The 27,041-nt window shown below is 35.7% G+C and overlaps 2 protein-coding genes across 2 annotated transcripts; both read right to left on the minus strand.

Moving 5' to 3' along the window:
- Positions 1–1,367: 1,367 nt before the first annotated feature.
- LOC308648230 (olfactory receptor 4K13-like) lies at positions 1,368–2,309 on the minus strand (the record flags this gene model as incomplete). Its single annotated transcript, XM_081292892.1, has 1 exon — positions 1,368–2,309. One exon carries the CDS (start codon positions 2,307–2,309, stop codon positions 1,368–1,370), a length of 942 nt encoding a protein of 313 aa, XP_081149018.1.
- Positions 2,310–16,273: 13,964 nt separating this feature from the next.
- Positions 16,274–17,203, minus strand: LOC308646219 (olfactory receptor 4N5-like; the record flags this gene model as incomplete). The annotated part of the gene is made up of 1 exon (XM_081288882.1): positions 16,274–17,203. One exon carries the CDS (start codon positions 17,201–17,203, stop codon positions 16,274–16,276), a length of 930 nt encoding a protein of 309 aa, XP_081145008.1.
- Between the last annotated feature and the right edge of the window lie 9,838 nt (positions 17,204–27,041).

The following is a 27,041-nucleotide window of genomic DNA, read 5'->3' on the forward strand; positions in this document are numbered from 1 at the left end:
AGTCAGAGAAATGCAAATCAAAACCACCCTAAGATACCATCTCACTCCAGTAAGATTGGCAGCCATTAAGAAGTCCAACAACAACAAGTGCTGGCGAGGATGCGGGGAAATGGGTACACTTGTTCATTGTTGGTGGGACTGCAAAATGGTGCAGCCAATTTGGAAAGCAGTATGGAGATTTCTTGGAATGCTGGGAATGGAACCACCATTTGACCCAGCTATTCCCCTTCTCGGTCTATTCCCTAAAGACCTAACAAGAGCATGCTACAGGGACACTGCTACATCGATGTTCATAGCAGCACAATTCACGATAGCAAGATTGTGGAACCAACCTAGAAGCCCTTCAATAGATGAATGGATTAAAAAAATGTGGCATTTATACACAATGGAGTATTACTCTGCAATAAGAAATGACAAAATCATAGAATTTGGAGGGAAATGGATGGCATTACAGCAGATTATGCTAAGCGAAGCTAGCCAATCCTTAAAAAACAAATGCCAAATGTCTTCTTTGATATAAGGGGAGTAACCAAGGACAGGGTAGAGAGGAAGAGCTTGAGAAGAAGATTAACATTAAACAGGGATGAGAGGCGGGAGGGAAAGGGAGAGAGAAGGGAAATTGCATGGAATTGGAAGGTGAGCCTCAGGGTTATACACAATTACATATAAGAGGAAAGGAGGGGTAGGAGAAAAATTATATAAGTGGAAGAAACGATTTATAGTAGAGGGGGTGGAGAGAGAGAAGGGGAGGGGAGGGGAGGGGGGATAGTGGAGAATGGGATAGAGAGCAGAATACATCAGTCACTAGAAAGGCAATTTGTAAATCAATGGAAATGTAACTGATGTGACACAGCAATCTGTATACGGGGTAAAAATGGGAGTTCATAATCCACTTGAATCAATCTGTGAAATATCGTATATTAAGAACTATGTAATGTTTTGAACAACCAACAATAAAATAAAAAAAAAACAACTTTCTAAACATTGCACAAGTTAAAAAAACATGATTTAAAAAAAATAGATTCCCAAAACTGTCTTCTGTGTTATATTAAAAGTGTGCTAGTTTTACATATTAATACATTGAAATATCATACAATTTTAACATGGAGACATTATGTTTATATATTGCAAACATTTTAAGACAAGCAGGTACATGGAAAATATATTCATATCTAGGCATTATGTCTGTATTATGAACATTTCCATTTAAATCTTAAAGAAAAATATCTTAAAAATTCCAGTAATTTGGAGAGAATAATATTGATAATATTTTACATTTTCATTTTAATTATTTGAACAAGTATGCAATAATGAAAACTTAAAAATAGCAGAAGAAATACATAAAAATTAGAGATCACAAGCAATATTTACCTGTCCAGACAGAAAACACTATTCTGACTGCACAGTCTCTTAATGGCTCCTTTCATTTCATGATTCCTCAGAGTATAAATCATTGGATTAAGGAAGGGGGTTATTATAGTGTAAAACACAGACAGAAACTTATCTACAGAATAACTATTGAATGGAAAAGAATAGATGAAGATAGCGGGGCCAAAGAAGAGGATCACTACAGTGATGTGAGCAGAGAGTGTGGACACAGCCTTGGAGGAGGCCCTGGAGGAGCGCTGCCAGAGGGTGACGGACATGATGATGTAGGATATGACCAAGAGGATGAAGCACACCAGGGACAGGAGTCCACTGTCCGCAATCACCAGGAGCTCCAGGATATAGGTGTCAGTGCAGGCCAGCTTGATGACCAGAGGGAGGTCACAGAAGATGCTGTCCACAACATTGGGACCACAGAAAGGTAAACCCACTGTGAAAACCATTTGGCTTGTGGTATGAATGAATCCAACTGCCCATGACAGCACCAGAAACCCAATGAGCATCCTGCGGTTCATGATGATCTGATAGTGCAAGGGCTTGCATATGGCCACATACCTGTCAACGGCCATAGCTATCAAGAGAGACATCTCACCACCCCCAAAGAAGTGCATAAAATACATCTGGACCATGCAGCCCCACAATGAGATGGTTTTGCGTTTTCTGAGGAAGTCTGCAATCACTTTGGGAGTTGCAGCAGAGGAAAAACATAGGTCAAAAAATGAGAGATTTGCCAGAAGGAAGTACATGGGTGAGTGAAGACGGTTATCAAATATCACAGAGATTACAATGAGAAGGTTCCCCACTACAATGGCTACATAGACAAGAATGAAGATGGCAAGAAAAAGTAACTGAAGTTCTTGAGAACTGGAAAGTCCCAGAAGGATGAATTCAGAAATACTTGAATTGTTGTTTAGGATAGCCATTTATCAATTTTCATGAGTTTCTTAGATGTCAGCTGGAAGGTGGAAAAAAAAACATAAAAAAATGACAAGGACTAACAAGACACCAAGTCTAATCTTTACTTAAACATCTTATTTGTTATTTAGGGAGCCAACCCTATTGGTAAGGTGACTTCTTTGTAGGTGTTCCTTGGTATTTTGTAATCTGAGATATTTCACAGGACAGAAAGTGAGTAGAAACTGTGGTGGATACCACTCCACAAAGATCAAATTTGTCCTTTGGTTATAATATGAGACAAAGTCAGTAGAACATGCTTAAACCTTGTCTGTTTTCATGTTCAGTTCCAGGCAGACTGTGAATGAATGCTTAGTTTAAAATGATACAGGAGGCATTTGAGAAGAATCAGAGGAATACATTTTTATATATGAAATCCTACAATATTCCTTTAATTTACCATTTTTAAATTTTTGTTAAAATTTTTAAAGTTTTCTTTTTTCCTGAATTCAAAAATAGGAACATAATCAAATCACAATTTTCATATAGATATGTTATCTATTTTACCTTCAAATAATGAGAAAACCATTGATTACTACTTTTAGTACTGCTAAATAAAGCTGAATTTTCCACCTCTATAGTTTTATAAGAAGAAAGGAAATTTAAAAAAAAAATTCTACAATATGCACTATAGTTCCATGAAGAGAACTAATAAGTTGCTATTCCCATATTGTTGATATAAAGAAAAACATTGATAGAGTTACAGTAAATTGAGATCAAACCATATTGCTGTGAAAGTTAAGGTCTTAGACTGAAACACTCTGATTCTTAGAAGTATATTATCTTATCCCACATATTCCTAGTTCTTTAGTTTGTGTATCCAGTAAAGTAAGTGTATGTTGTCTATTCTTATTATGCAATTGTTGTAAAATTGGATTAAAGACCATTTGTATCTGATATCCCTGTGTAAAACGTTTTTCCATGTTGTGTTTGCATAGAAAAAAACAAAATCATGGTCATTAAGACCAGAATGTAGTGAAGTTGACTACCATAGTCCTGCTCAACTTTTCTCCAAAAAGGAAGTTAAAGAGTGAGACAAATCACTAAAGTTTGCTAAGGTAAACCAAAAACAGAAATAAAGTATATGATGTGTAGTTTGACCTCTGTGATATCTCTTGGTACTTGTCCTCTTTGTAACAAATAATAGCACAATGATTTTATTTTAATTTTCTTAAGCTTTTAACATTTTCTGGCATGGATATAAATAATAAATATTGTGTTACTAACTGAGGAGGACTCATCAAAGCTAAATTAATTTTAAAAAATATGAACACTTACATTTAAGAGACCACGTCTATGAACAATCTATATCAGTCAAATTAGTTCAGCACATTCCTCTTTTGGCCCCTGGTTGCTCTGTTTCCCGAGTCTCATTCTTATTGTTGCTCAGCTGTATACCTTTATTTTGTCAGGGTCTAGACACAAACCTAATGAAATATCATAAATATTAAATCAAATGCATGTATGCTTTAAGACATTTTAACCTTTAAAACACAGTTTAGATTTTTAGAGTATCATAATTTTTGCTACTGAAATGAACATTTAACCATGTATATTTTTCCATGATAGTTCATATCATGAGGCAAATATTGTATCATTAAAAATGACCTGCATTCTAACCATTTTTTAAACCATGTTTGTGAAACCACCCTTTAAAGTAGCTTGAGAACTTCTAAAGTAATAGAATTTGAAAACAGAAAGCTTTCAATAGTTCTTTCTCACAGCTGAGAATTTTTACTCTGCTTTGTGCTCTTATGGTAAGGAAATTGTGTTCTTTGAATTATACCTTCTGCAGTTTTTTATAATTAAGTATGCAAGTAAGTTAATTTGCAGGTGCAAATGGATCTGGCAAAGATCAAATCTAGACTTGATCTTTCGTTGTATTCTTGGCAGCTTAATAGGTTTTTCAAAAATATATTTTTAGTTGGATGTGGACAAAATATCTTAATTTTTTTAACTTACTTTTTTGGGTAGGGCTGAGGATCAAACTCAGTATCTCACACATGCTAGGCAAATGCTCTATCACTGAGCTACAACCCCAGCCCATTAACAGGGTTTTAAATGTTAGGCATTTTTAGATTGTTGTCATAGGAAAATTAAAGTTCCTCATGTATTCCTTTCTATCATTTTTTTTTAATTTTTCAAAATCTGTGCATTGTAATTACACATAACATTGGGATTTGTTATAACATAGAAAAACATATATATAACACAGTGTAATAAATGTAATGATAGCATCAATATTTTATGTATGGTAATATACTATGATTTTTTAAGCTATGGATCAGTCATTGCATATTTGTGGTTTTATTATTTATCTCTCTTGAAATGATGTCATCTCTAAAGACAACAAAGTTACTTTCTCTATATCATATAATTATCCAAAGAATAACATAATTCAATATAATCAGTATTGTTGAATAAGTCAAACATACCTAGATCTCTCATCTCTAAAAGCAAGACTTATTTGGTCTGAATTGATAATTTCTCAATTCGCATATACATTGTTATGATGATTTTCATATTTTATCCTGATTTTAGCAAGATAAAATTCATTTCATTTGAATTTCCTCATTTCAACTCTTCTATAAGTCCTGATTTCAGCATTCTAATCTTTCTTATTTATGGACATATTTAACACTGCACATAGTGTGATAGATGTAGTAAGCAGGTTGAGTCACATAGATGAGGATTTTGTAACTTACCAGTTTGAAGTTGGACTTCAAAGGAGAATCATTATGAAATCCTGGGTGCTCAATCTTCATCATCTTTATTTTCTACTTTGGACTTGCAAAAGGCAACAGTTTATAAACGTATCCCTTGATAGAAGGCATGAAGGAGGAATCTCATTTGATTGCTATTAGATTCCTCAGAGAATGGCCGTAAGAAAGCAATCGGGATTGTTAAAATAGACCATTGGACATTACAGAAAATGAGACACCATCTCTCCCCTATCAAATTGGTAATTCACTAAAGGCAAAAATCAGTACTCAGGGGGTGTTGGAAAAGTATCACTTGAGGCAAATAATAAGATTTTTGTATGGTGGCTATTATTTTCTTTTATTTTTTTACAATAAATATCAATAATTGTTACACTAATATAAGATAAATGATTTATTCTAGATTATTTTCATTCTAAATTTCATCAAAAGTGAATTTTTCACATTTAAACTAATTTTTCTGAAATTTATAAATAAATAACTTATAATTTAATGAGGTATCTTTTCATTACTGTAATTAATTGATTCCTCTTAAATTATGCAATATTTACTTTATACTTTTTTAAATTTACTGATAGACAAGGATCTTCTTTGAGTTTATCAGTTTTCTTCTATTTTGGGTCTATTTCTTTCTTTCTTTCTTTTCTTTTCTTTTCTTTTTTTTTTTTAATAAACTACTGTGTATTTCATTTTTAGTCATTGTATTTTATAGCAAATGTCAACATCAGGAAACTTCAATGCTCACATATTGATCTAGTCATTTAAATTTTTTCTTATATATCTCAGTATTTCTTAATGAATAAAGTTATTTTTATATGTCATTTCTTAAGATTTTCGATCGCTTATAGCATTAGACTTACAATAAGTGAAGGGAAAATGAACAACTGAAAAATTGAGTTTTTCATCCAGAAAACATTTTATTGGTCTTTAAATACTTATCTTCTTTATACTTCACAGAAGTTTTGTCATTATAATTTTCTCATAAACACAATTTGGTATATTTCATATTTTATTGATATAATTTAATGCTATTCCTTAACATAAATTATTTTATCTGCAAATGTAATTATTCATATATTTAAGGGTTAAGTAGAAAAATTATAAAAATGTCTCTCTCCTTTTCTGTGGGGTGGGCATGAGTTCTTACTATGTTGCGCTGGTTGCTCTCCAACTTCTGAGCTCAAGTGATCCTCTTGCCTATAGAGTGGCTAGAATTTCAGGCATATGCTACCATGTGACTCAGTCTTGAGCACATTTTGTCCAATGGGTCATCGTGTTTTTATGTTAAAGATAAAGCAATCTACAAATATTAAAATAGCTTTCATTTTATTTTCTCATTGCTTTATTCAGTTAACTGGAAGTTATAGAAAAAATTGAATAACTGTGATGATTAATTCTCTATGGCAGAAATTGCTAGTTTTCCAATCATGATTTGTCCTTCTTCCTTGATAATTGAAACCAATTTCTTTGGAATCAATGAACTATATACTTTGGTGGAGTATTAAACCCTGCCCCCAAAGAGCCAGATATCTAGTTAGACCAATCACAGCACTTCCATTTTCTCACAAGAGTCCAGGTTAGCAATGCACATAGACCATGTGTCAGAGTTACACTGTTGAGTGGCTCCTTGCCACTCTCCCTTTAGTAACAGACATCTGAATTCATTTATAACCATCTTCCTTGCAAACAGAAATGTCGGATTACATGAAACCAATATTTTTGAGTGGCTATTTAGTGAAACTTCAGTATAGGGCCTGGCTTGGTAGAGACTCACAGAGACTTTATCTCCTTCCAGCTCCACAATTCTCTGAGGGCTACTTAGTGAAAAGAAAAATCACTGCACATATTTAAAAGGAAAAATTTTGTTACTAAAATGACAAAATGAGATTATAAACAGGGTATTACAGGGTATCCAAAGTTTAGCATCTGATAGGCCCTCCATTTCTAAATTGGAGTGGGAAGAGAAGTAGCTTTACCATAACCTCCTTCTGAAGACATGTGATTACATTGGGTGTACTATTCCAGGATAATTTCCTTAAATCAAAGTTATAAACTTAATCACATCATAAAATTATTTTTGCATTGTAATGTAAAATATCCATAGGTTTGAGGATTAGAATATGAACTTTGTGAAGTTAGTATTCTGCTTAAAACAGTTTGTATGAAGAGTCAAAAATACAGTAATTCTTTCCACATAAGAACTGGAGACATGGACCTGATACAACTACTTCTTCAGAGGCAGTGTGCTCCAGTGGAGGTGAGAGGTGCAGGGAAGGAGACACTTCTTCCTCCCTTCCTACCTCCCTTTATTAATCATCCCATGACTCCCAATTGTGGCTATCAGGAAGCCAGGGTCCAACTAGGCACTGGAAATTCAGTCTTCATGGATTAAAGCATCCTGTAACAGAGCAAAGCTGATAAAATGAAACAATGAAAATAATGGGCTGGAAGACAAATGATTTCAGACATGAAACAGTTCTTTTATTTTTCATTATATATAGAATATAAATTAAAGATGTGAAATTCCTACAGGCATTTTGTGACATTGAGAATAGAAGATACATGCTATGAGAAAAAAAGAAAAAAAAAGGAGTTATCAGTCTTTGATGATTTTCTACTTCTATAATACAAACACTGGACTTATATGGATTTGTTTCACACTAAGAAATAATTCTAATTCATTTATAACCATAATCTGAGTTTATTAATAGCAGAATAACAGGCATGAATATGATTCTGGTTATGGATGTGTGAGACACAGTCACCTAAAATGTAGGTAATTTGAGTTTCCAATACTCTCTTATATGAGATGGGAGAAAAGCAATATTTTCTCTTCCAGCATTTGGTCATTGTAAACCCTCAAGTTTGAGGACAAAAAACTTCATTTAAAATAAACAAAAACAACAACAACAAAAACCAAAATGCAGGATCTTTCCACATTTATGAAGTTTATTGCAGTCTATTAACAACAAATGTGCTGGGACCTCACCCGAAACATTAAGGGCAAAGTGTCATATTTTGTACTTCAATCACTCCACTGTTAAGAAGTTATGTCTGGTGGCACTCTTTATTACCTGGAGGCAGTATATTCCAGTCTGAGAATATTGCTTTTAACTCTTTTATTGGACTGGAGGTCCAACTTTTACAGGAACTTAATTCAGGAAAATAACCTTAGAATTCTTATTACACAGTAAAAGTAACCTTACCATTATACCCATATGTCTATGGAAAACCTATGATACTAAAGTTATCTTTACTGAGAAATGCACCACATAAATTTTGACAAATCCTACTAGGAGAATTCCAGTGAAGATCCATAGGATTATGCAGCCTGACCACACTATATACAGCAGAGAACTATAGATGATTTCAAAATCACCACCTAGGTATCTATTATACTCTAGTATCCCTACCATTTGACGATAGATTATCGTAGGATCACAGCTTTCCAACATGATCTGGGTTCTGTGGCAGTAGTATCCATTAGAGAGCATCAAAAATGGGCTGTTAAATAGCCAAGGAGACAGAGTGATTGGGTCAGTTGACATCACCTGCTATGATTATAACAGCCATAGTGGCAGAAAGAGAAGATATGTATAATCCCTACTCAACATGACTGATCTTGCTTTTGTCCCAACAAGCATTCAACTGATTACCAGCAAACACCAACCCTCACCACCTGTATGGCAGCATTCCTTGAAGAGACTGAGAAGCCACCAAAAAATAAGCATGTTACATTAGCCCATTGCATTTTAGTTGAGACAATGATTTATCTTCACAGAAATCAGGGTATGACTCACTATGCTTCTCTTTCATGTCCGTAGTCTTTTATGTTATAAAAAATATCTAAGAGCATATGATAAAAGAGAGTCTTTCTAGTACCACCAAATCAAAGCAGCCTATTTGCAGGAAAGGAAATGCAACAATTGGTCAGTTATCATGAATGTACTTGTCCTTTCATGTTCTATATAACAGAATATACTGAGTGAACAGCACATTAGAATAGTCATTTATAGACAGAGGTAAAATATCATGTGTTACACAATATCCTATATTGGAATGACATCATCAATGACTGGGTGTAGACTCAGTCAGTGATAATTATATATTACTGAATACTCAATAAGAAGATTCTTTGGGCTTTGGGAAAAGCCCAGTTATTATCACTCTCTATATTCCATTGATGCTTGATCTATTTGTGCCTCTCTCCTGTGGCATATAAATTCTACTTCTCATGCTTTCTCTAGCAGACATATTAAGTGGTGTATAAACTTCAAATTATTGCTTACAATTAATGTTTTCTATTATATATGTTCATATTTTCACATGCGCGCGCGCGCACACACACACACACACACACACGACCTCAATAGAGGAAAAACAGTATTACTCTACAGGAAAGTTAGAGTGCAGGAGTGCAGTAGGGATATGAGAGAGATTCCACAGAGTGGCATGCATGGAGAACTAGTATGGACTTATGAAGAAGGTAATGAAGCACATGGTATCTACCTTCCCATTCTTCTCAGTTAAGACTAACCATGCTGGGAGCCATCTGTGAACTGTGCATGAACCAAATTGGCATAGAAGCCAATGAATAGGAAAGTCTGGTATCTGTGAAGTTCAATCAGCAATCCTGCTGGTTTGAGACTGCCCACTACATGGGACTGCATACCCAGCTCTGTCAGGTTCAGCACAGTACCTGAGATGGGGAGACCTGCTGGAGCCACACAGCCACATAGACTCTCAGAGATGGGTGTGGCTTTCCAAGATGACAATCAGCATGTTTGCTGCAAGACCCTTGCCACATGGAGAAACAAGACTTCTGCTGAAACCTTATCCATGCCTTTGATGTACTCGCCCTTAAATAAAGAACCAGAGCCATTTTCTGCCATTTTCTGGTTGTTCAGTTCCAGCTCCTATGAGGACTGCAGGATCTATCAGGCACTCTGCTTCCTCTTTGATCTAATTTCTGGCTGAGTCTTAATCTTTATTAATTATTTCAAACTCTTTTTAGCAGGTGTCTTACACCTTCTGTGCAAGAAACTACCCTGGCTGGGTGCTGGCTGCCCTGCAATACAACCATAAAGTGAGAAGGCCATCACATGGCAAGGAAAGAATAAGCAAGAGTCCCCCAGCAATTCCCACTTTTTCCATGGACAGATAAAGAATTTACCGTGGACAACACTGTGATGCTTACAACACTGAGCCCAGTTTTGGAATCTACTGCATTAACCCATGAAAGATCCCAGTTCACATGGTGCCACCCCATCCAGTATTCTGCTACAGGGTGCCATCCTGAGACCACACTAACCTGAAGAAGTTGCTAAGTAAAACCACCCACCTTTCTCTGCCTCCTATTAAACAGCTGAAGATCTTATCCAACAACTCACATCTTCAGGAAGCAGCTGGACAGCCTACCATGAATGGATTGAGCTCCTGAGTTTCATGAGGTCTCTGTACAGTTCTCAGACACAGACAGATACTCCACCTGGGTACACTCATGCAGCTCAGTCATTGCATGGCCATCAGATACTGACAATGCCCCATCCCCACTGTTGGGACCACTGAACTCAATGTGTACTTGGACAACCTTATCATACCCACCCCCATGCAAACCTTGAAATCTGAGAACTGCATTGCCTCTATTATTCTACCAGTTGTTACTTGTCTGCTGGGGCCTAAGGAAGTGGACATCACACCACATGAACCTGGAAAGTTGATGAGTGCCCCTAACCACAACCATCTCATACAACACACAGAGAGGAATCCATTTTGTATAAGAAATCCACATCTCACCCTAGACCAGATGCTTACTGTTATCAACAACATTGATTACAAAAGGAGAAGTTATATGAACATCACAGTTCTGTTCACACTTTGAACCAAAGTTTATATTGCTTCCCAACTGACATTATCGAAGACATCACCAGCTTAAAGTGTTTTAGTATAAAAGTCACTCTATAATATTAGTAAAAGCAAATATCAATATAGATAAACAAGAAGCATGAAAAAGAAAGATAACATGATACCTGATAATAGTCTAGTTATAGAGCCAAAAGCAAAAGAAATCAGTGAATTGCTTAATACTGGAAAATATGCATTTTAAGAAAAATCAATGAAGTACAAGAGAATATGGAGAGATAATTCAAAAAAATTAGGAAAATAATTAATGATTAAAAAATCATAAAATAGAACCCCAAACTCTGGGAGCTATAGAATAAATAAAATAAAATGAAATAAAAAATAGGGGGCTGGGGATGTGGCTCAAGCGGTAGCGCACTTGCCTTGCATGCATGCAGCCCGGGTTCGATCCTCAGCACCACATACCAACAAAGATGTTGTGTCTGCCGAGAACTAAAAAAAAAATAAATATTAAAAATTCTCTCTCTCTCTCTCTCTCTCTCTCTCTCTCTCTCTCTCTCTCTCTCTCTCCCTCCTCTCTCACTCTCTCTTTAAAAAAAAAATTAAAAAAATAAAAAATAGGGTTGGGAACCTTAACAAAAACTACATCAGACAGAATAAAGAATTTCTAAGCTTAAAGAGAGGAGTTTTTCAAAAAAATAATCTAATTAGATTAAAAAAAAAAACAACAACCTAGGAGAAAAAAAATTAATGAGAAGAAAAAGAGAACAAATAAAAACTTGGAAGAATTTTGAGTTATGAAACATGATATACAAACAATTGCATTATGGAGACTCTAAAAAAGGAAGAGAGGAAATGAAGTGAAAATTTATTTAATAAAATTTTATCTAAAAAATTCCCTAATTTTGGAAAAGATAGAAATATCCATATCAATAGAACTTAACGGATCCAAATTGATTTGACCAAAGTGGTCATCTCCAGGGCTTAGTATACTCAAACTGTCAAAAATAAAAAGCAAAGGCAGAAATCTAAAAATAGAGAAAGTTTCAAGTGATCTTTTATGGAATCTTTATTAGACTAAGATGAAATTTCTCTGTGGAAACCTTATAAGTCAGGAGAAAATGGTGTGGTATATTGAAAATTCTGAAAGAAGTAACTGAAACCAAAAATATTATACCCAACAAAGCTAACCTTCTGACATCAAAGAGAAATAAATTCTTTCTCACACATGCAGAAATGGAGAGGATTCACTACCAGACTATCCTTACACCAAACATAAGGACATCCTTTTATTATCTATAAGAAATAATTCACCAGTAAAAACAAACATAAACTAAAACAAAGGGATGTAAAAAGGGATTTTATTTCCATGCAAATGGAAATAAAAAGTTAGCAGGAAAAACTACACTTACATCAAACAATACAGTTTTGAAATAAAATAATGTCAAAATAGAATGTCTATGTAATGATAAGTAATCAATATAAAAAAAGTAAAAAAGTAATTATATATATATATATATGTGTGTGTGTGTGTGTATATATATATATATATATATTTATATAGACACACCCATATATCTCCAATAATGGAGTAACCAATTTTATGAAGAAAAGATTTTTAGATCTAAGGAGAACAGATTATTATATTTAAGAAGACAGATGTGTTTCAACACAGTTAATGACCATACATTCATCAAGGAAAAGATTGTTCAGAAAAAAAATCAACAAAGGAACATTGTAGATAAACTCTATGGTAGATCAAGTGGACTAATGTATATTTGCAGAATATTTCACCAATAGCTGCAGAATATATTTTCGGATCAGCAACTGGGACTTTCTCCAGCATGTTCAATATGTTAGGTCACAAAACTAATATTAATAAATTAAAAAATCTTGAAATCATATCATATAACTTCTCTGACCACAACGGAATCTGTCCAAATAGCTACATATCAACAACACATAATTTTCAAATAGTAAAAATACATGAAAATTAAGTGACTTGCTCTTGAATGAACAATGACACATGAAGACATTTTTAAAAATTAAGTAGTTCCTAAAAAATCAAAATAAAAGAAAGCACAGCATATCAAAAGACAAGATAAAGCAAATGCAATACTAAGAATAACTTTCAAAGCAATAAGCATATATGTCAAAAAGGTAATGTGTTCAAGTAAACAATATAATGTTGAAAAGAAAAAAAAAGCCCAAAATTCATAAAAAGAAAATAAATTAACAAAGATCAGAGGAGAGACATATAAGAGACCAAAAAGAATACAAAAGTTATCAAAGTGGAGAGCTCCTTTTAAAAAGCACAAATTTTAGCTAGATGAATCAAGATAAAAAAGAGATCACCTACAAACAAAGATACTAAAACAAACGCAAATAAGCACAAAGGAGAATTATGGACTGCTATGAACAGCTATTTGTCAATAAATTTAAAAATCCAGAAGAAATGTATGAATCTTTACATACAAATAACATAGTGATATTGAACTGTAAAGACATAGAAAATGAACAAAGCCAATAATCATAGTAATATTGAAATGTAAAAAAAAAAAGCCAAGATTGAATTAGTAATAGAATTCCAACAAGCAAACTCCTAAGACTGGATTGTTTCACTTCTGAATTATACAAAATCTTCAAAGAAGAGCTGATATCAACTATCTCAAACTGTAAGAAAAAAGTAGAAAAAGAAGGAACTCTTTTGAGCTAATTCTATTAAATTAGACTCCCTTGATAGGAATACTAAGAAAAAAAATATAACAAAAAGGACAATTAGAACAATATCCCTAATGAACATAGATACAAAAATTTTCAAGAAAATTCCAGTAAACAGGATCCAACAGCACATGTGAATCCATGATGCATTGTATGTTTCTTGATTATTCATGGTAGAACACACAAAGTCCTGTAAATGTATCAATAGACTTAAGGCAAAAGCCGTATGAGAATCTCATAGATGCAGAAAAGCATTTGGTAAAATTCAATATAATAAAAATAAACCCTCAAAAATATTATATCTACATAGAATATGTCTCAACACAATAAAGGCTATATTACAAACCCATAATAGCAAACATTATGCTGATTTTAAGAAAAACTGAAAACATTTTTTTTCTAACATCAGGAAAGAGAAAAACGTAGAATGATGGTTCCAGAGGCTGGGGAGAATAGGGTTAAGAGGAATGGGAAAAGGTTGATAAGGGGTAATATATTACAGTGAGATAGAAGCAAGATGTTTTGTTGTGCTCTTGAACTATAGTATGACTCTAGATAACAAAAATGTACTCTACATTTCAAAAAGCTGGAAGAAATTATTTTGAAAATTTTACTATGAAGAAATGACAAATAAGAATATAGGGGAAAAAACAAATACCAAATGTTTTGTCTGATATAAGGTGACTGACCCATAATGGGGTAGGGAGGGGGAGCATGGGAGGAATAGATGAACTCTAGATAGGGCAGAGGGATGGAAGGGGAAGGGAGGGGGCAGGGGGCTAGCAATGATGGTGGAATGTGATAGACATTATTATGTATGAAGACATGAATTAGTGTGAACATACTTTATACACAGAGATATAAAAATTGTGCTCCATATGTGTAATAAGAATTGCAATGCATTCCGCTGTCATGTATTTAAAAAATAAAATCAATTTAAATATTTAAAAAAATATATAGATACCTTTACTGTGAGTTAAAAATAACACAACATATACACGTATCAAACAATCCCATGGTACACTCTTAATGTGTACTATCTGTAAGTTTTTATGTTATCAGAGAAAAATAAATTTAATTAAAAATCTCATTAGTGAAAAGTGGTAAAAATTAATGAAATAAGTAGAAAAATGCATAAAGAAATAGACAAGTGTCACTAAAGCAGAGTTAAGAGTATGTGAAATATGTAATTGAAAGTTCTTTTGATAATGAATTGTAGTTTCTTTTGATGCATGTTAAGCCACATATGTCTTACATAATCTGCAAGGAACATTCACTTATCAACAAGAAAATATCTTTATTTAACCCTAATTTAAAGAATTTTTAAAAATCTCTTGAACATATGAATCTGAGTATTATCTTCTTTCAGCAAACTAAAGATGTCACCCCATCTCTGGCTTTCATGTTTCTGTTGTGGATAAAGGAGTCAATCTTGCTGTTGCTTCTTTGTGTTTCCTCATCTAAGTTTTTCCTGAGACTTTTTCTTTATTTTTGATTTTTATGTGTCTTACATTAATATGTCTGGATCTCTCTTTTTTGTTGTTTATTCTGTTTTTTGTTTTGCATTTTTTTAATCTGGGTTGATGGCTTTGGAAATTTGTCAAAATTATTAGTGATTATCTTTTCAGATATTATTATTTCTCATACTCCCTTTTACCTATTTATTAGGACTTCAATTACACATAGAATTCAAATATATTGTTTTTCTAGAAATGTTTATTAATTCATAAATATAGTTTATTAAAAATTATTAATTATATGTGGTCCAGTTTATGCTGCACTCCCCAGAAAAGGTTTATTCATCTCACTATGAGATCAATATACTGGAAGTAAATAACCTAATGCTATGTTTCTCATTGAGGAAAATGTTCCCTTTACAGAACATTTGGAGATATGCAGAGATAATTTTTGTTGTTACAGTTATTAAGATACTACAAGTACATTACAGTAAGTAGACATCAAGGAACTGCAAAAGAATTTACAGATCACATGAAATTATGTGGCCCTAAATGAGAATCGAGTCAAATTGACAAAGTCTGCCTTACTCAAAAGAGAAGTTTGGTGGTTTAAAGCTGGTATTTAGCCTTCATAAGATTTAGTCTACATTGGATTTATCTATTAAGTTCCAGGATTTTAAAAAAGACTATGACATATTTTAAAGACTTCTAATTTACTTCTACAAGATTTATATTGAGAAATGAGGGGAGTGGGCAGAGATTACAGAATACAAAATTTCCATTTTTTTGCCATAATATCTAGTAGTGCTAGGATACCTCTGGATTATTTTCATGAACTTAAGCTATGGTTGAAGAATACTGGAGACAGCAGTTAAATGATTTCTGCATTAACCACATACATAATTGCTATGGGAATAGTAATTTCTTATTATGACAGTAGTTTCTTAGAAAGTTCTTTGATAAATTTAATAGATTTATTTGTCTTTATACACTTGAATGCAACTCAAGAGACCTAGAAGTTTACCTGTCTCATCAATGTGCCTAGAATAATGTAAGAAATTTGGAAGTGCTTAATATAGTTTTTGCTAAATGATAGATTCAGCACATGAATGAGGACATGATTTAATTGATTCAAACTGCATTTTCTTCTTTTTGTTTTGCTTATTGTATTATTCAGCAAACCACATACTGACTTAACAACTTTATCATGGAAGCTTTTACTTCCTGGTTGCGAAGTGTATAAATTACAGGTTTCAGCAAAGGAAAGAAGACTGTATGGAAGAGAGAAGCCACTTTGTCAGCTGGGAAAGCCCTCAAGGGGTGGGTGTAGATAAAAATGGCAGGTCCAAACATGAGGAACACAATGATAATGTGGGTGGTGCAAGTGGAGACAGCCTTGCTCTTCCCTTCTGAGGAGTGTCCCTTTACTCTGCAGAGGAAGACAGCATAGGAGGCCAGAAGGCCCAGGAAGCACAGCAGGGTGAGCAGGCCACTGTTGGAGATCATCAGGAGCTCCACCACAAAGGTGTCAGTGCAGGCCAGCTTGATGACCTGTGGCACATCACAGAAGAAGTTGTCCAGCTGGTTTGGGCCACAGAAGGGCAAGTGCAGGATAAGGGCCACTTGCACAATGGAATGAGCAAAACCACCAAGCATCAGAGCCAACAGCAATGCATAGCAGACCCTGGGGTTCCTGACTGTTGCATAGTGTAGAGGCCGACATATGGTGATGTAGCGGTCAAAGGCCATGACAACAAGGAGGAACATCTCTCCTACTCTAAGAAAGTGCAAGAAGAAGAAGAGCTGGGTGATGCAGCCTCTGTAGGAGATCACCTTATTCTCAGAGAAGAAGTCCATCAGCATCCTGGTAGACACAATGAAGGAGTAGGAGGCATCCAGGAAGGCCAAGTTGCCCAGGAAGAAGAAGAGGGGGACTGTAAGTTCAGGATCTGATTTTATGGTCAAAATGATAAGAAAATTTCCAGGGAGAATTACAATGTAGAAAAGTGAGACTAGCACAAAGACCAGGAGCTCAGCATCTTGAGACTGGGTCAAACCAAGGAGGATAAATTCTGTCACCACTGTGCTGTTCCCTCTCTCCATCACTTCTCATTCTGCAGAATAAAAGCAAAACTAAATGATACAGATACAAAAGATTACATTTTACCACACTTCCACAGCTCTGGACAATCATTATTCTACTTTCTGCCCCTAAGTTTTAGTTATTATGGACATTGGATACAAACGGATTTATGCCTTTTGGACTTTCAAGGAGCCTGATATTTTCATGATTCATACATGTTGTAGTATACATCAGTATCTGATTATTTTTATGCCAAATAACATCTCTTTGTATAGATACATCACATTTTATTTATTCATTCACCAGGTAATAAGTATTTTGTGCTGTTTTTACTTCTGAGCATTTATGGTTAAAGTTGCTATTATTCACAGGCAATTTTGAGTGTGAGCATTGGATTTCATTTGGGGGAGGAATATATAATTGGAAATTCTAGGTAACAAATATTGTAGTATGTATACGAAACATTCCTCAAAGACTCTTGTGTTGAAAGCTTGGTCACCAATGCCAAGCTGTTAAAAGGAGGGATTTTAAGGAAGGTGATTGGATCTTGATGGCATTTTGGTTGGAAGGTAATGTCCTTTAAAAAATGATAAGGTTGATTAAAGGGAAAAAAAGGAATTAACATGCCAAGACATGTGTTGAGAGCCACGGCTGAGTGTGTATGGCCCCTAGCATTTTGCCAACAGTATTGGTTGACAGGCGAGGCATTACTATCTGCCTCAGCCACTACTTTTGAGTTCTCACACTACTTTGGAGTTCTCGTGGGGATTCCTGGGGATTCCCCAAGAGTTCCCATTGGTTGGGGAAGTGCAGGAGGAGGGATTTCCCGGAGAGATATTTCCGGCTGGTGGTTCCTGGACGAGCCGTGTGGTGTACGGGAGAATTCCCCGGGAGCATGTGTGAAGTGTTTTCTTGCAGTTCCAAGATAAAGTTTCTTCCTGCTTCAGTGGCTCATGATTTGTGCCCAGCCAGACTACAGCATTTGGCTGCCCATACGTGGAACGTCTGAAGCTTGGGGGTAAGTGAAATTGCTCGCCCCTAAGGGAAGGCAAGAGAATGGGTGAACATTTTAAAAAACAATGTGTTCTTCATTTGATTTGTTTTTGTTTCAAGCTGCCTATCCCTAGAACTTTCTCAGGCAGACTGGGAAAAATGGTTGGCTCAAGGTTTGAAGTTGTTTGCCCCTGAGGAAGAGACAGAAATAGACCCCAAATGCACATGTCAAGAAAATAGGAAAACTATTTTTTGTTCCGTTTTTGTTTCATTCTGTTTCGGTTTTGTTTTGTGTTATCTTATTGGGTTGTGTTATCTTTATAACAGATGAGAAATTAGTAAAAAACAAAATGAAAGACTGTTAAGTAAATTGTTAGAGGTTCAGACCATGGAGAAAGACATTTTAGATCAAGCAAAAGAGAAGGTATCTCGAGCTAGTCAGACAGAGGATGAAAATTTAAAGGAAGAAAGCTTAGAGGAGAAACAGCTATCAGGGGGAAGCTACAACAGGAGGCTGCTACTAACTCTGTTCTATCACCAGAGGGTATAATTCAACCAAGGGCTCCACCTATGGAGACAGCTGAGTGGCCCTGAACCCCCGTAGTTGATAGATGGGATCCTGAAACAGGACCTCAAAGATTAGCATGCCCTGTACTTGAGCAGGCAGGAGGGCAGCAAATTCACCACGCTTTAGATTTCAAAACAGTGAAGCAGTTAAAGGAGGCTGTAACAACCTATGGTCCTCAAGCACCTTTCACTGTAAGCATGGTCAAATCCACTACCAACTTGGACATGACACCAGCAGATTGGGCTAGTATGTGTAAATCTGTGCTAAATGGAGGACAATATTTGTTATGGAAGGTTGCCAATGAGGAATTTTGCATGGAGACGGCTAGGCGAAATGCAGCAGCCGGTTACCCTCAAAGAAATCTAGATATGTTGTTAGGAAAAGGACCTTATGAGGGTCAACGGCAACAAATTGAATATGATCCTGCTATATATGCACAAATTGCTACAGATGCAGTTAGGGCATGGAAGACTTTACAAGGACATGGAGATTTGCAAGGTCAATTATCTAAGGTAATACAGGGAGCTAATGAAACTTACGCTGAATTTGTAGATAGGCTTATTCAAACAGCTACCAGAGTTTTGGGGGATACAGAACAAGCAATTCCATTAATAAAACAATTGGCTTATGAGCAAGCAAATCGTTGGTGCAGAGGTCATTAGAACATGGAAACATGGAGATTTAAACACATAAATTATGTAGAGACGTTAATGAACAAGGGCAAGTCTTGGCAGCTGCAGTACAACAGGCTTTAGATGCCAGGCCAGAAACATGCTACAATTGTGAACAAACAGGACATTTTAAAAGGAATTGCCCCATAGGAGGAGGGTTTAACAAAGCTAGGTATCAAAGGAGTAGAATACCGGGTATCTGCCCACAATGCCGTAGAGGGAGATATTGGACTAATGAATGCCGTTCACAAACCACCATAGAGGGTACTCCGTTATCAAAAAATGGAAAGGACCAGGTGTTTACCCATGATATCGGGGAGAAAGGCATCGGGCTCCATTGCCAAAAAACAGACAGGGGGGCCCAATGCTCTGGGGCCCACGACCACAAATATACGGGGCACTGGAGGAACCCAGAAACACCATGGGGGAACCCAGCACCACCATCAGGGTAGTACCAAGGACACATTATCCATCAGGTCTCTCATCAGACGAACCAGAGCGAGTGCAGGGTTGGACATCTGCGCCTCCACCAGAGCAGTACTAACTCCAGAGATGGGAGTTCAAATCATTCCCACCGGAGTAAAAGGACCTCTTCCCCAAGGAACAGTAGGCTTATTGTTAGGATGCAGTTCTTCTACTCTAAAAGGACTTATGTTAATTCCCAGGGTAATTGATCCCGATTATGAAGGTGAAATAAAAATTATAGCTAGTTTTCCAGAAGGTATTATCAGTAATTTGACCAGGAGATAGCATTGCACAGTTATTAATAATACCCAGCCTACATGATAAATTTTCCAGTAGTAGTATAGAAAGAGGTTCCAGGGGATTAGGCTCCACAGGTGTAGATTGGGCTATGCTGTCTTTAAATTTAGATTCTCACCCCATGCTAAAACTAAATATTCAAGGACATGAATTTAATGGGCTACTGGACACAGGTACTGACCTTAGCATCATATCTCGTCAAGAATGGCCAAAACATTGGCCGTTACAACAAGCTACTCAAACGCTTCAAGGCCTAGGAGTGGCAACTAATCCCCATAGAAGTGCAATGATATTAGATTGGAAGGATCCTGAAGGATGTAAAGGAACTATACAGCCATATCTATTGGATCATCTTCCTATAAATTTATGGGGATGAGATGTCCTAGATCAATTAGGTTTGACATTAACAAATAACATCAATCCAAATGCGCCCACTATTAGGGCTAGACAAGGTTTCAGGAAGAAAAAAGATTAGGAGAACACAGTATAGCAGCACCAATTCAAATAGATCAAGGAATAAATAGACATGGACTGGGTTTTCAGAAGGGGTCACTGAGGCAATAAAAATTACTTAGAAATCAGATAGACCAGTATGGGTTCCTCAATGGCTCCTGACTAAAGAAAAGATACAAGCAGCACATGAGCTGGTCAAACAACAATTAGTGGAGGGACATATACAACCTTCCATATCTCCCTATAATACTCCCATTTTTGTCATTAAAAAGAAATCTGGTAAATGGAGATTATTGCAAGATTTAAGAGCCATTAATAATGAGATGGTTATTATGGGACCTGCTCAATTGGGGATTCCTCAATTGTCTGCTTTGCCAAAAACCTGGTACGTTTTAGCTGTAGATATTAAAGATTTTTTTTTTCAATTCCAATTCATCCTGAGGATAGTCCACGTTTTGCATTTATTATCCCTGCACTGAATCATGAAGGTCCTGATCAGAGATATGAATGGAAAGTACTCCCTCAAGGGATGGCTAACAGCCCAACTATGTGTCAAATTTATGTTAACAAAGCAATCCAGCCACTTAGAAATCAAAATCCTGAACTACAAATATTTCTCTTATGGATATGTATTGTTAGCACACAAAGATAAAAACACATTGCTAGAATGTTATGCCACACTTACAAATTTATTTAAAAAATTACAATCTAGAGAAAGCAATAGATAAAGTGCAATTAAATTTTCCAATTAATTATTTAGGAGTTTCTATTATCCTCAACAATGATCCGTCCACCAAAAATTCAAATACGAGTAGATCAACTCAAATCACTTAACGACTTTCAAAAGTTAGTAGGAGACATAAATTGGATAAGGCCTTATCTAGGCATACCAACAGGAGAGTTGGGACCTTTATTTGATATCCTAAAAGGTCCATCAGATCCAAATTCATCCCCCATGTTAACACCTGAAGCAAGAAAGGCATTAAAAATTATTGAAACATATATGGAAAATATGCATTTGGATAGAATTGATATAACTTTGCCTTTATTATTTATTGTACTACCAACAAAAAATATTCCTACAGGAGTATTTTGTCAAGAAGGTCCATTGTTGTGGATACATTTATCTTATTCTCCTGACACTATTCTTACTAGGTATCCTGAGGCTGTAGGACAATTAATTCTCCAAGGAATAAAAGCAGCAAAGGGAGTGTTTGGAATTTCTCCCAATAAAATTATTACTCCATATACTATGGATCAAATTGATGAGTTAGCTAATGAGTTAAATACTTGGGCAATAATCATGTGTAAATCTAATGTTTCATTTGATAATCATTTACCATCTAATCCTTTGTGGTCTTTTTGGTCTTTGCATCCTGTAGTTTTTCCAAAAATGACAAGAAAAACACCTATCATGAATGCTCTAAATGTATTCATTGATGTGTCAAATAATGGTACAGCAGCAGTAGTTACCCCTGATCAAACTTTTACATTTTTAGTACCCAAACAATCATCTCAAAAGGTAGAGCTTAATGCAGTTTTACAAGCTTTTGTGATGTTTAAAGATTCTGTATTTAATTTATTTTCTGATAGTCAGTATATAGTTAATGCTATAGTATCCCTTGAAGATGCTGGTAGGATTTCCCCTTCCTCTACTGTTTTCCACTATACAAAGTCTAATCTGGGACAGAAAAGATCCATTCTTTATAGGACATATCAGGGCACATACAGGATTGCCTGGAGCCCTTAGTTTGGGCAATGATTTAGCAGATAAAACTACACATGACATACATATTTTCTCTACACTAGAAGAAGCTACAAATTTTCATAAAAGTTTCCATGTCAATCCTAATACTTTACAAAAGTGTTTTAAAATAACTAAGGAACAAGCTAGACAAATAATAAAACAATGTCAAAATTGTGTGACCGTTTTACCACAAGTTAATCTTGGAGTCAATCCTAGAGGACTGATACCTAACCATATTTGGCAGATGGATTTTACACACTTGCCAGAATTTGGAAAATTAAAATATTTGCATGTTACAGTTGATACTTCTTCCAGATTTTTGATGGCCTCCCTTCATGCCAGAGAAAAAACTAAAAATGTTATAGCTCATTGCTTACAAAATTTTGCCACTGTCGGCGTTCCAAATAGTTAAAAACAGATAATGGTCCTGGTTATACTTCTACCTCTTTTAAACAATTTTGCTCCTCATTTGGCATTACTCATATAACAGGAATCCCATACAATCCTCAGGGACAAGGCATAGTTGAAAGAGCTCATCAAACTATTAAAATGTACTTATTAAAGCAAAAAGAGGGAATTGGAAAGGGATATATATCCCCCAAAGATAAACTTAAAGTAACCCTTTTTACTCTAAACTTTTTAAGTTTGGATTCATCAGGACTTAGTGCTGCGGAAAGGCATATGTGTCCAAAAAATGTACATAAGCCTAAGGTACTTTGGAAGGCTATTCTACCAGGACAATGGAAAGCTCCTGACACAGGGATTGTCTGGAGTCAGGGTTCTGTTTGTGTGTTTCCACAGGGAGAACAGCAGGCGATTTGGATTCCAGAGATTAACTAAGGACCTGACCCAGTGATTGTCTGGAGTCGGGGTTCTGTTTATGTGTTTCCACAAGGAGAACAACAGCCGATTTGGATTCCAGAGAAACTAACCAAAGCAAATTATGCAGACAAAAAAAAAAGGTGATTTGACTGAAATCCATAACAGCTGATATCCAGAGCTCCAGTTTGGCTATTCTTACATCTGCGACAGTGATTAACCAGGATGCTTTTTTCAATATTTATTTTATTATTGCCTTTTCCCACATCATAAAGTTCTATTTTATTTTTGAGCTCATACAGACCTAGGTTAATGTTTCTCTGATCAGTTTTATTTTTTGACTGTGGAGTTTTTAAACATTGCAATGGAGATTTCATCTAGGTAAAGCTACAAGGCCTTTAGTATTGTCTTATGTGTTGTATGTTATGTGTGCACACTTCTGTTTTGTGATGTATGTCTGTATGTGCGTATGTCCATATATCATATATGAGGAGCGCTCATGAATAAATGGATCCAAATTTTTTTATTCAGGTGATTTTAATGGTTTAATTTAGATTGGGTAAACAGCTGTTGAAAATTGTTTTAATATGTGAACAAATAAGGAGGTTAACAGATCTGTTTGTTTACTTTCACCTTTCCTTTTCATTATATTTAATAATTCTGTTCAGGATAATGTAAATTGTTCAAAAATTTGTTTTCTTAGTGCCTGTTGGAATGTTACATAATTTTTTTTTTTAGCATCATTGTCAGAATTCCTATCTTCATCCCAGTGCCGGTGAAGACAAGATGAAACCAAACTACAGCTTCTTTGATAGTTATCACAACAAACTGTATAAACTGATGCATCAATGAATAATAACTCAACCAGTAATGCTCAATCAAGGAGTCGATTTGCTTTGGGAGGAAATGGACATATTGACAGATTCCTTTGCTTTGAATTGCTTGCAGAACTTGCCTGGACTATGTATCACTTGTATGCATTGTGAACTATCTGTAGGTGCAGCGAATTGTGGTAGTGCTGGAGTATTTTTGCTGATGGTGTCACCAGTGGTACAATTTTTCAAAGGAGCCCTCAATTGGCTTAGTGTCATGGCATTTTGCATCCTCCTCCCTTCTACTAGTGATGGTCAAAAATTTGGAGGCCAACAGAGGTGAGGCAAGAACCTCACCCCACCACTGGCACCAAGGCCAAATTTGGGTGCCAACAGAGGTGAGGCAAAGAACCTCACCCCCCCCACAGGTGCAAAGGCCTATCCACATGTATGGCTGTATGGTGGATTGGTAGTCAGTGACGGGTATGATCCAATTGCAGTGGTACCAACCTAAGACAGGAGGCTGACGCCTAGAGGTCAGCTCATCCGATGACGGGTAAGAACCATATCTTGAATTGGACAACCTAACAGGCACGGTCCATAAGCCACATTGCTTATTGTTTAATTATTCAGAAGTGGGGAGATGCTGAGAGCCACGGCCGAGTCTGTATGGCCCCTGGCTTTTTGCCAACTGTATTGGTTGACAGGCGAGGCATTATGATCCGCCTTGGCCGCTACTTTTGAGTTCTCACGATACTTTGGAGTTTTTGTGGGGATTCCCGGGATTCCCCGAGAGTTCCCATTGGTTGAGGAAGTGCAGGAGGAGGGATTTCCGGGAGAGATATTTCCAGCTGGGGGTTCCTGGAAGAGCTGTGTGAGAATTCCCTGGGAGCATGAGTGAAGTGTTTCCTTGCAGTTCAAAAATAAAGTTTGTTCCTGCTTCAGTGGTTCATGATTTGTGTCCAGCCAGACTGTGGCAGACATGGTCACTCTCCTCAAGGATATTATATTTTAGGATTCTAGGCCAATGGCAAATAATAATTGAAATAAAATATATTTAGTCCTTATGATTGAAAAACTGAAAAGATAACAGAATAATTTTTATTTATTAATTTTAAATTTATTATTTAATTTTATTTCACTTGAGCTAATGAAACCCAAACCATAGTAAAGTCTAATGTTATAATTGTTACTCAATTTTGTTTCCTTCTTTCTTCATTTTTCTCTGTTCTGTTTTCCCTGGGTAGAATATTGCTACAAAAATAATAATGAAGTTACATTTTCACAAAGAGTAAAATGAAAGAATGGCAGGGAAATGTTAAAATACCAGATAAAGTATTTTAATGGAATTAAGACAATACTCAAGACAAATTAATTAAAATTATTCATTAGCATGAACACATGAGTGCTCATATTTTAGGTTCTTCTCACATAATTAATGGAATAAGAAGAATGACAAGCTAATTTCCCCATAATGAAGAATCATTCTTGTTTTGGTTTTAAGGAAATAATTCACAACATTAAGCTGTGTGGTGTACAAATGTAAAAAAAAAAAAAAAAGAAAAGAAAAAAGAAAAATCCGTGAATTGTCTTAAATGTATACTTGTGTCTAGAGAATGGAACAATTTGTAGCTCTTCACTAAATCATCTGATTTTCAAACTATACTATAAGGTCAGTGTATTTTCAATTTGAAGTACATGCAATGAGTTTCTGGCAAAAGTCTTTTCCTTAGAACCCATGTAATAGCTCCTGAATCTCTCAGAGCCTTTTCATATCTTTATTTCTTAGTGTATAAATGGCTGGATTGAGAAGAGGTGTAAAAACAGAATAAAACACAGCACGAAATTTACTCAACCTGGTGATGTTGAGGGGCCACACAAGGGACAAAAAAGATCACCACCACTGTGACTCGTGGGCACTGCAGGTGGACAGGGCCTTAGATGAACCAGTTTTAGATCTCTGGCAAACACTGAGAAGAATATACGTTTAGGACACCAGCAAGAGGAAAAAACAGTTATAGCCACAGTCACACATTTAACATTCACTGATATTTTCAAATCAGAAGAATCCATGCAGCCCAACTAGATCACCAGTGGCATATCACAGAAGAAGCTACCTATTTCCCTGGGGCCACAGAAAGGCTACACAATCACAGCCAGGACTCACAGCATGCTCAAAGTCAGTATTCCAGGAGAAAACCACTATTCCAGTGCACCTTTGCAGGTTCATAATGGTGGAGTAGTGGAGTGTTTGCAGATGGCCACATAACGGTCATAGGCCATGGACACCAGGAGCACCATCTCAACTGCTGCAGTGAAATGGGTGAAGAAGATTTGGCACCTGCAAACTGCAAAGGAAATGGTCTTCTTCTCCCTGAGACAGTTGGTGATTATCTTAGGAGTGGTGTTTGAGTACAGCTACATATCAACAAAGAACAGTTTGGCCAAAGAGAAGTACATGAGGGAATGGAGATGAGGGTCAGTGATGATTAAGGTCACAGTTACAATATTTCCAGATACAGTGATCAGGTAAAGTAACAAAAATATCATGAAGAGTAAGACCTGCATACTCCATGAGTGGCCAAGTCCCACAAGTATAAATTATGACATTGTGGACTATTTTCCTTCATCCATTTTATTCAGTGTGTTTTCTGAAATAACCTGGAGAAGGTAGATTAGCAGTTAGTGGGAGGAGAAAGGAGACTTAATTTTGAGAATTTGATATTCACATTAAAATTCTGTTCTATTCTGACACATTCTAATAGAAATTCTATTCTAACATTAAAAGGCAGATTACAAGGAGAAATCTTGGTTAATTATGAATGACATTATATCCCCTAAAGAATCTAGCTGACTTTACTGGACATTAGATAGAATTGTTATGCAAATAATTTGCTTAGGAAGTGCTCTGATAAGAAAGGAGTAAGGAAAGCATAGGAGCAAGATGAAAGGTTAAACAATGATTATGGTTGCACCTGGAATATAGGTTATATGCTCTAATAAATGAAAAAAAAATCTGAGTGTGAAACTCCT

The sequence above is a fragment of the Spermophilus citellus genome, assembly GCF_964194105.1.
Source record: "Spermophilus citellus genome assembly, chromosome: 4".
NCBI classification, from domain to species: Eukaryota; Metazoa; Chordata; class Mammalia; order Rodentia; family Sciuridae; genus Spermophilus; species Spermophilus citellus.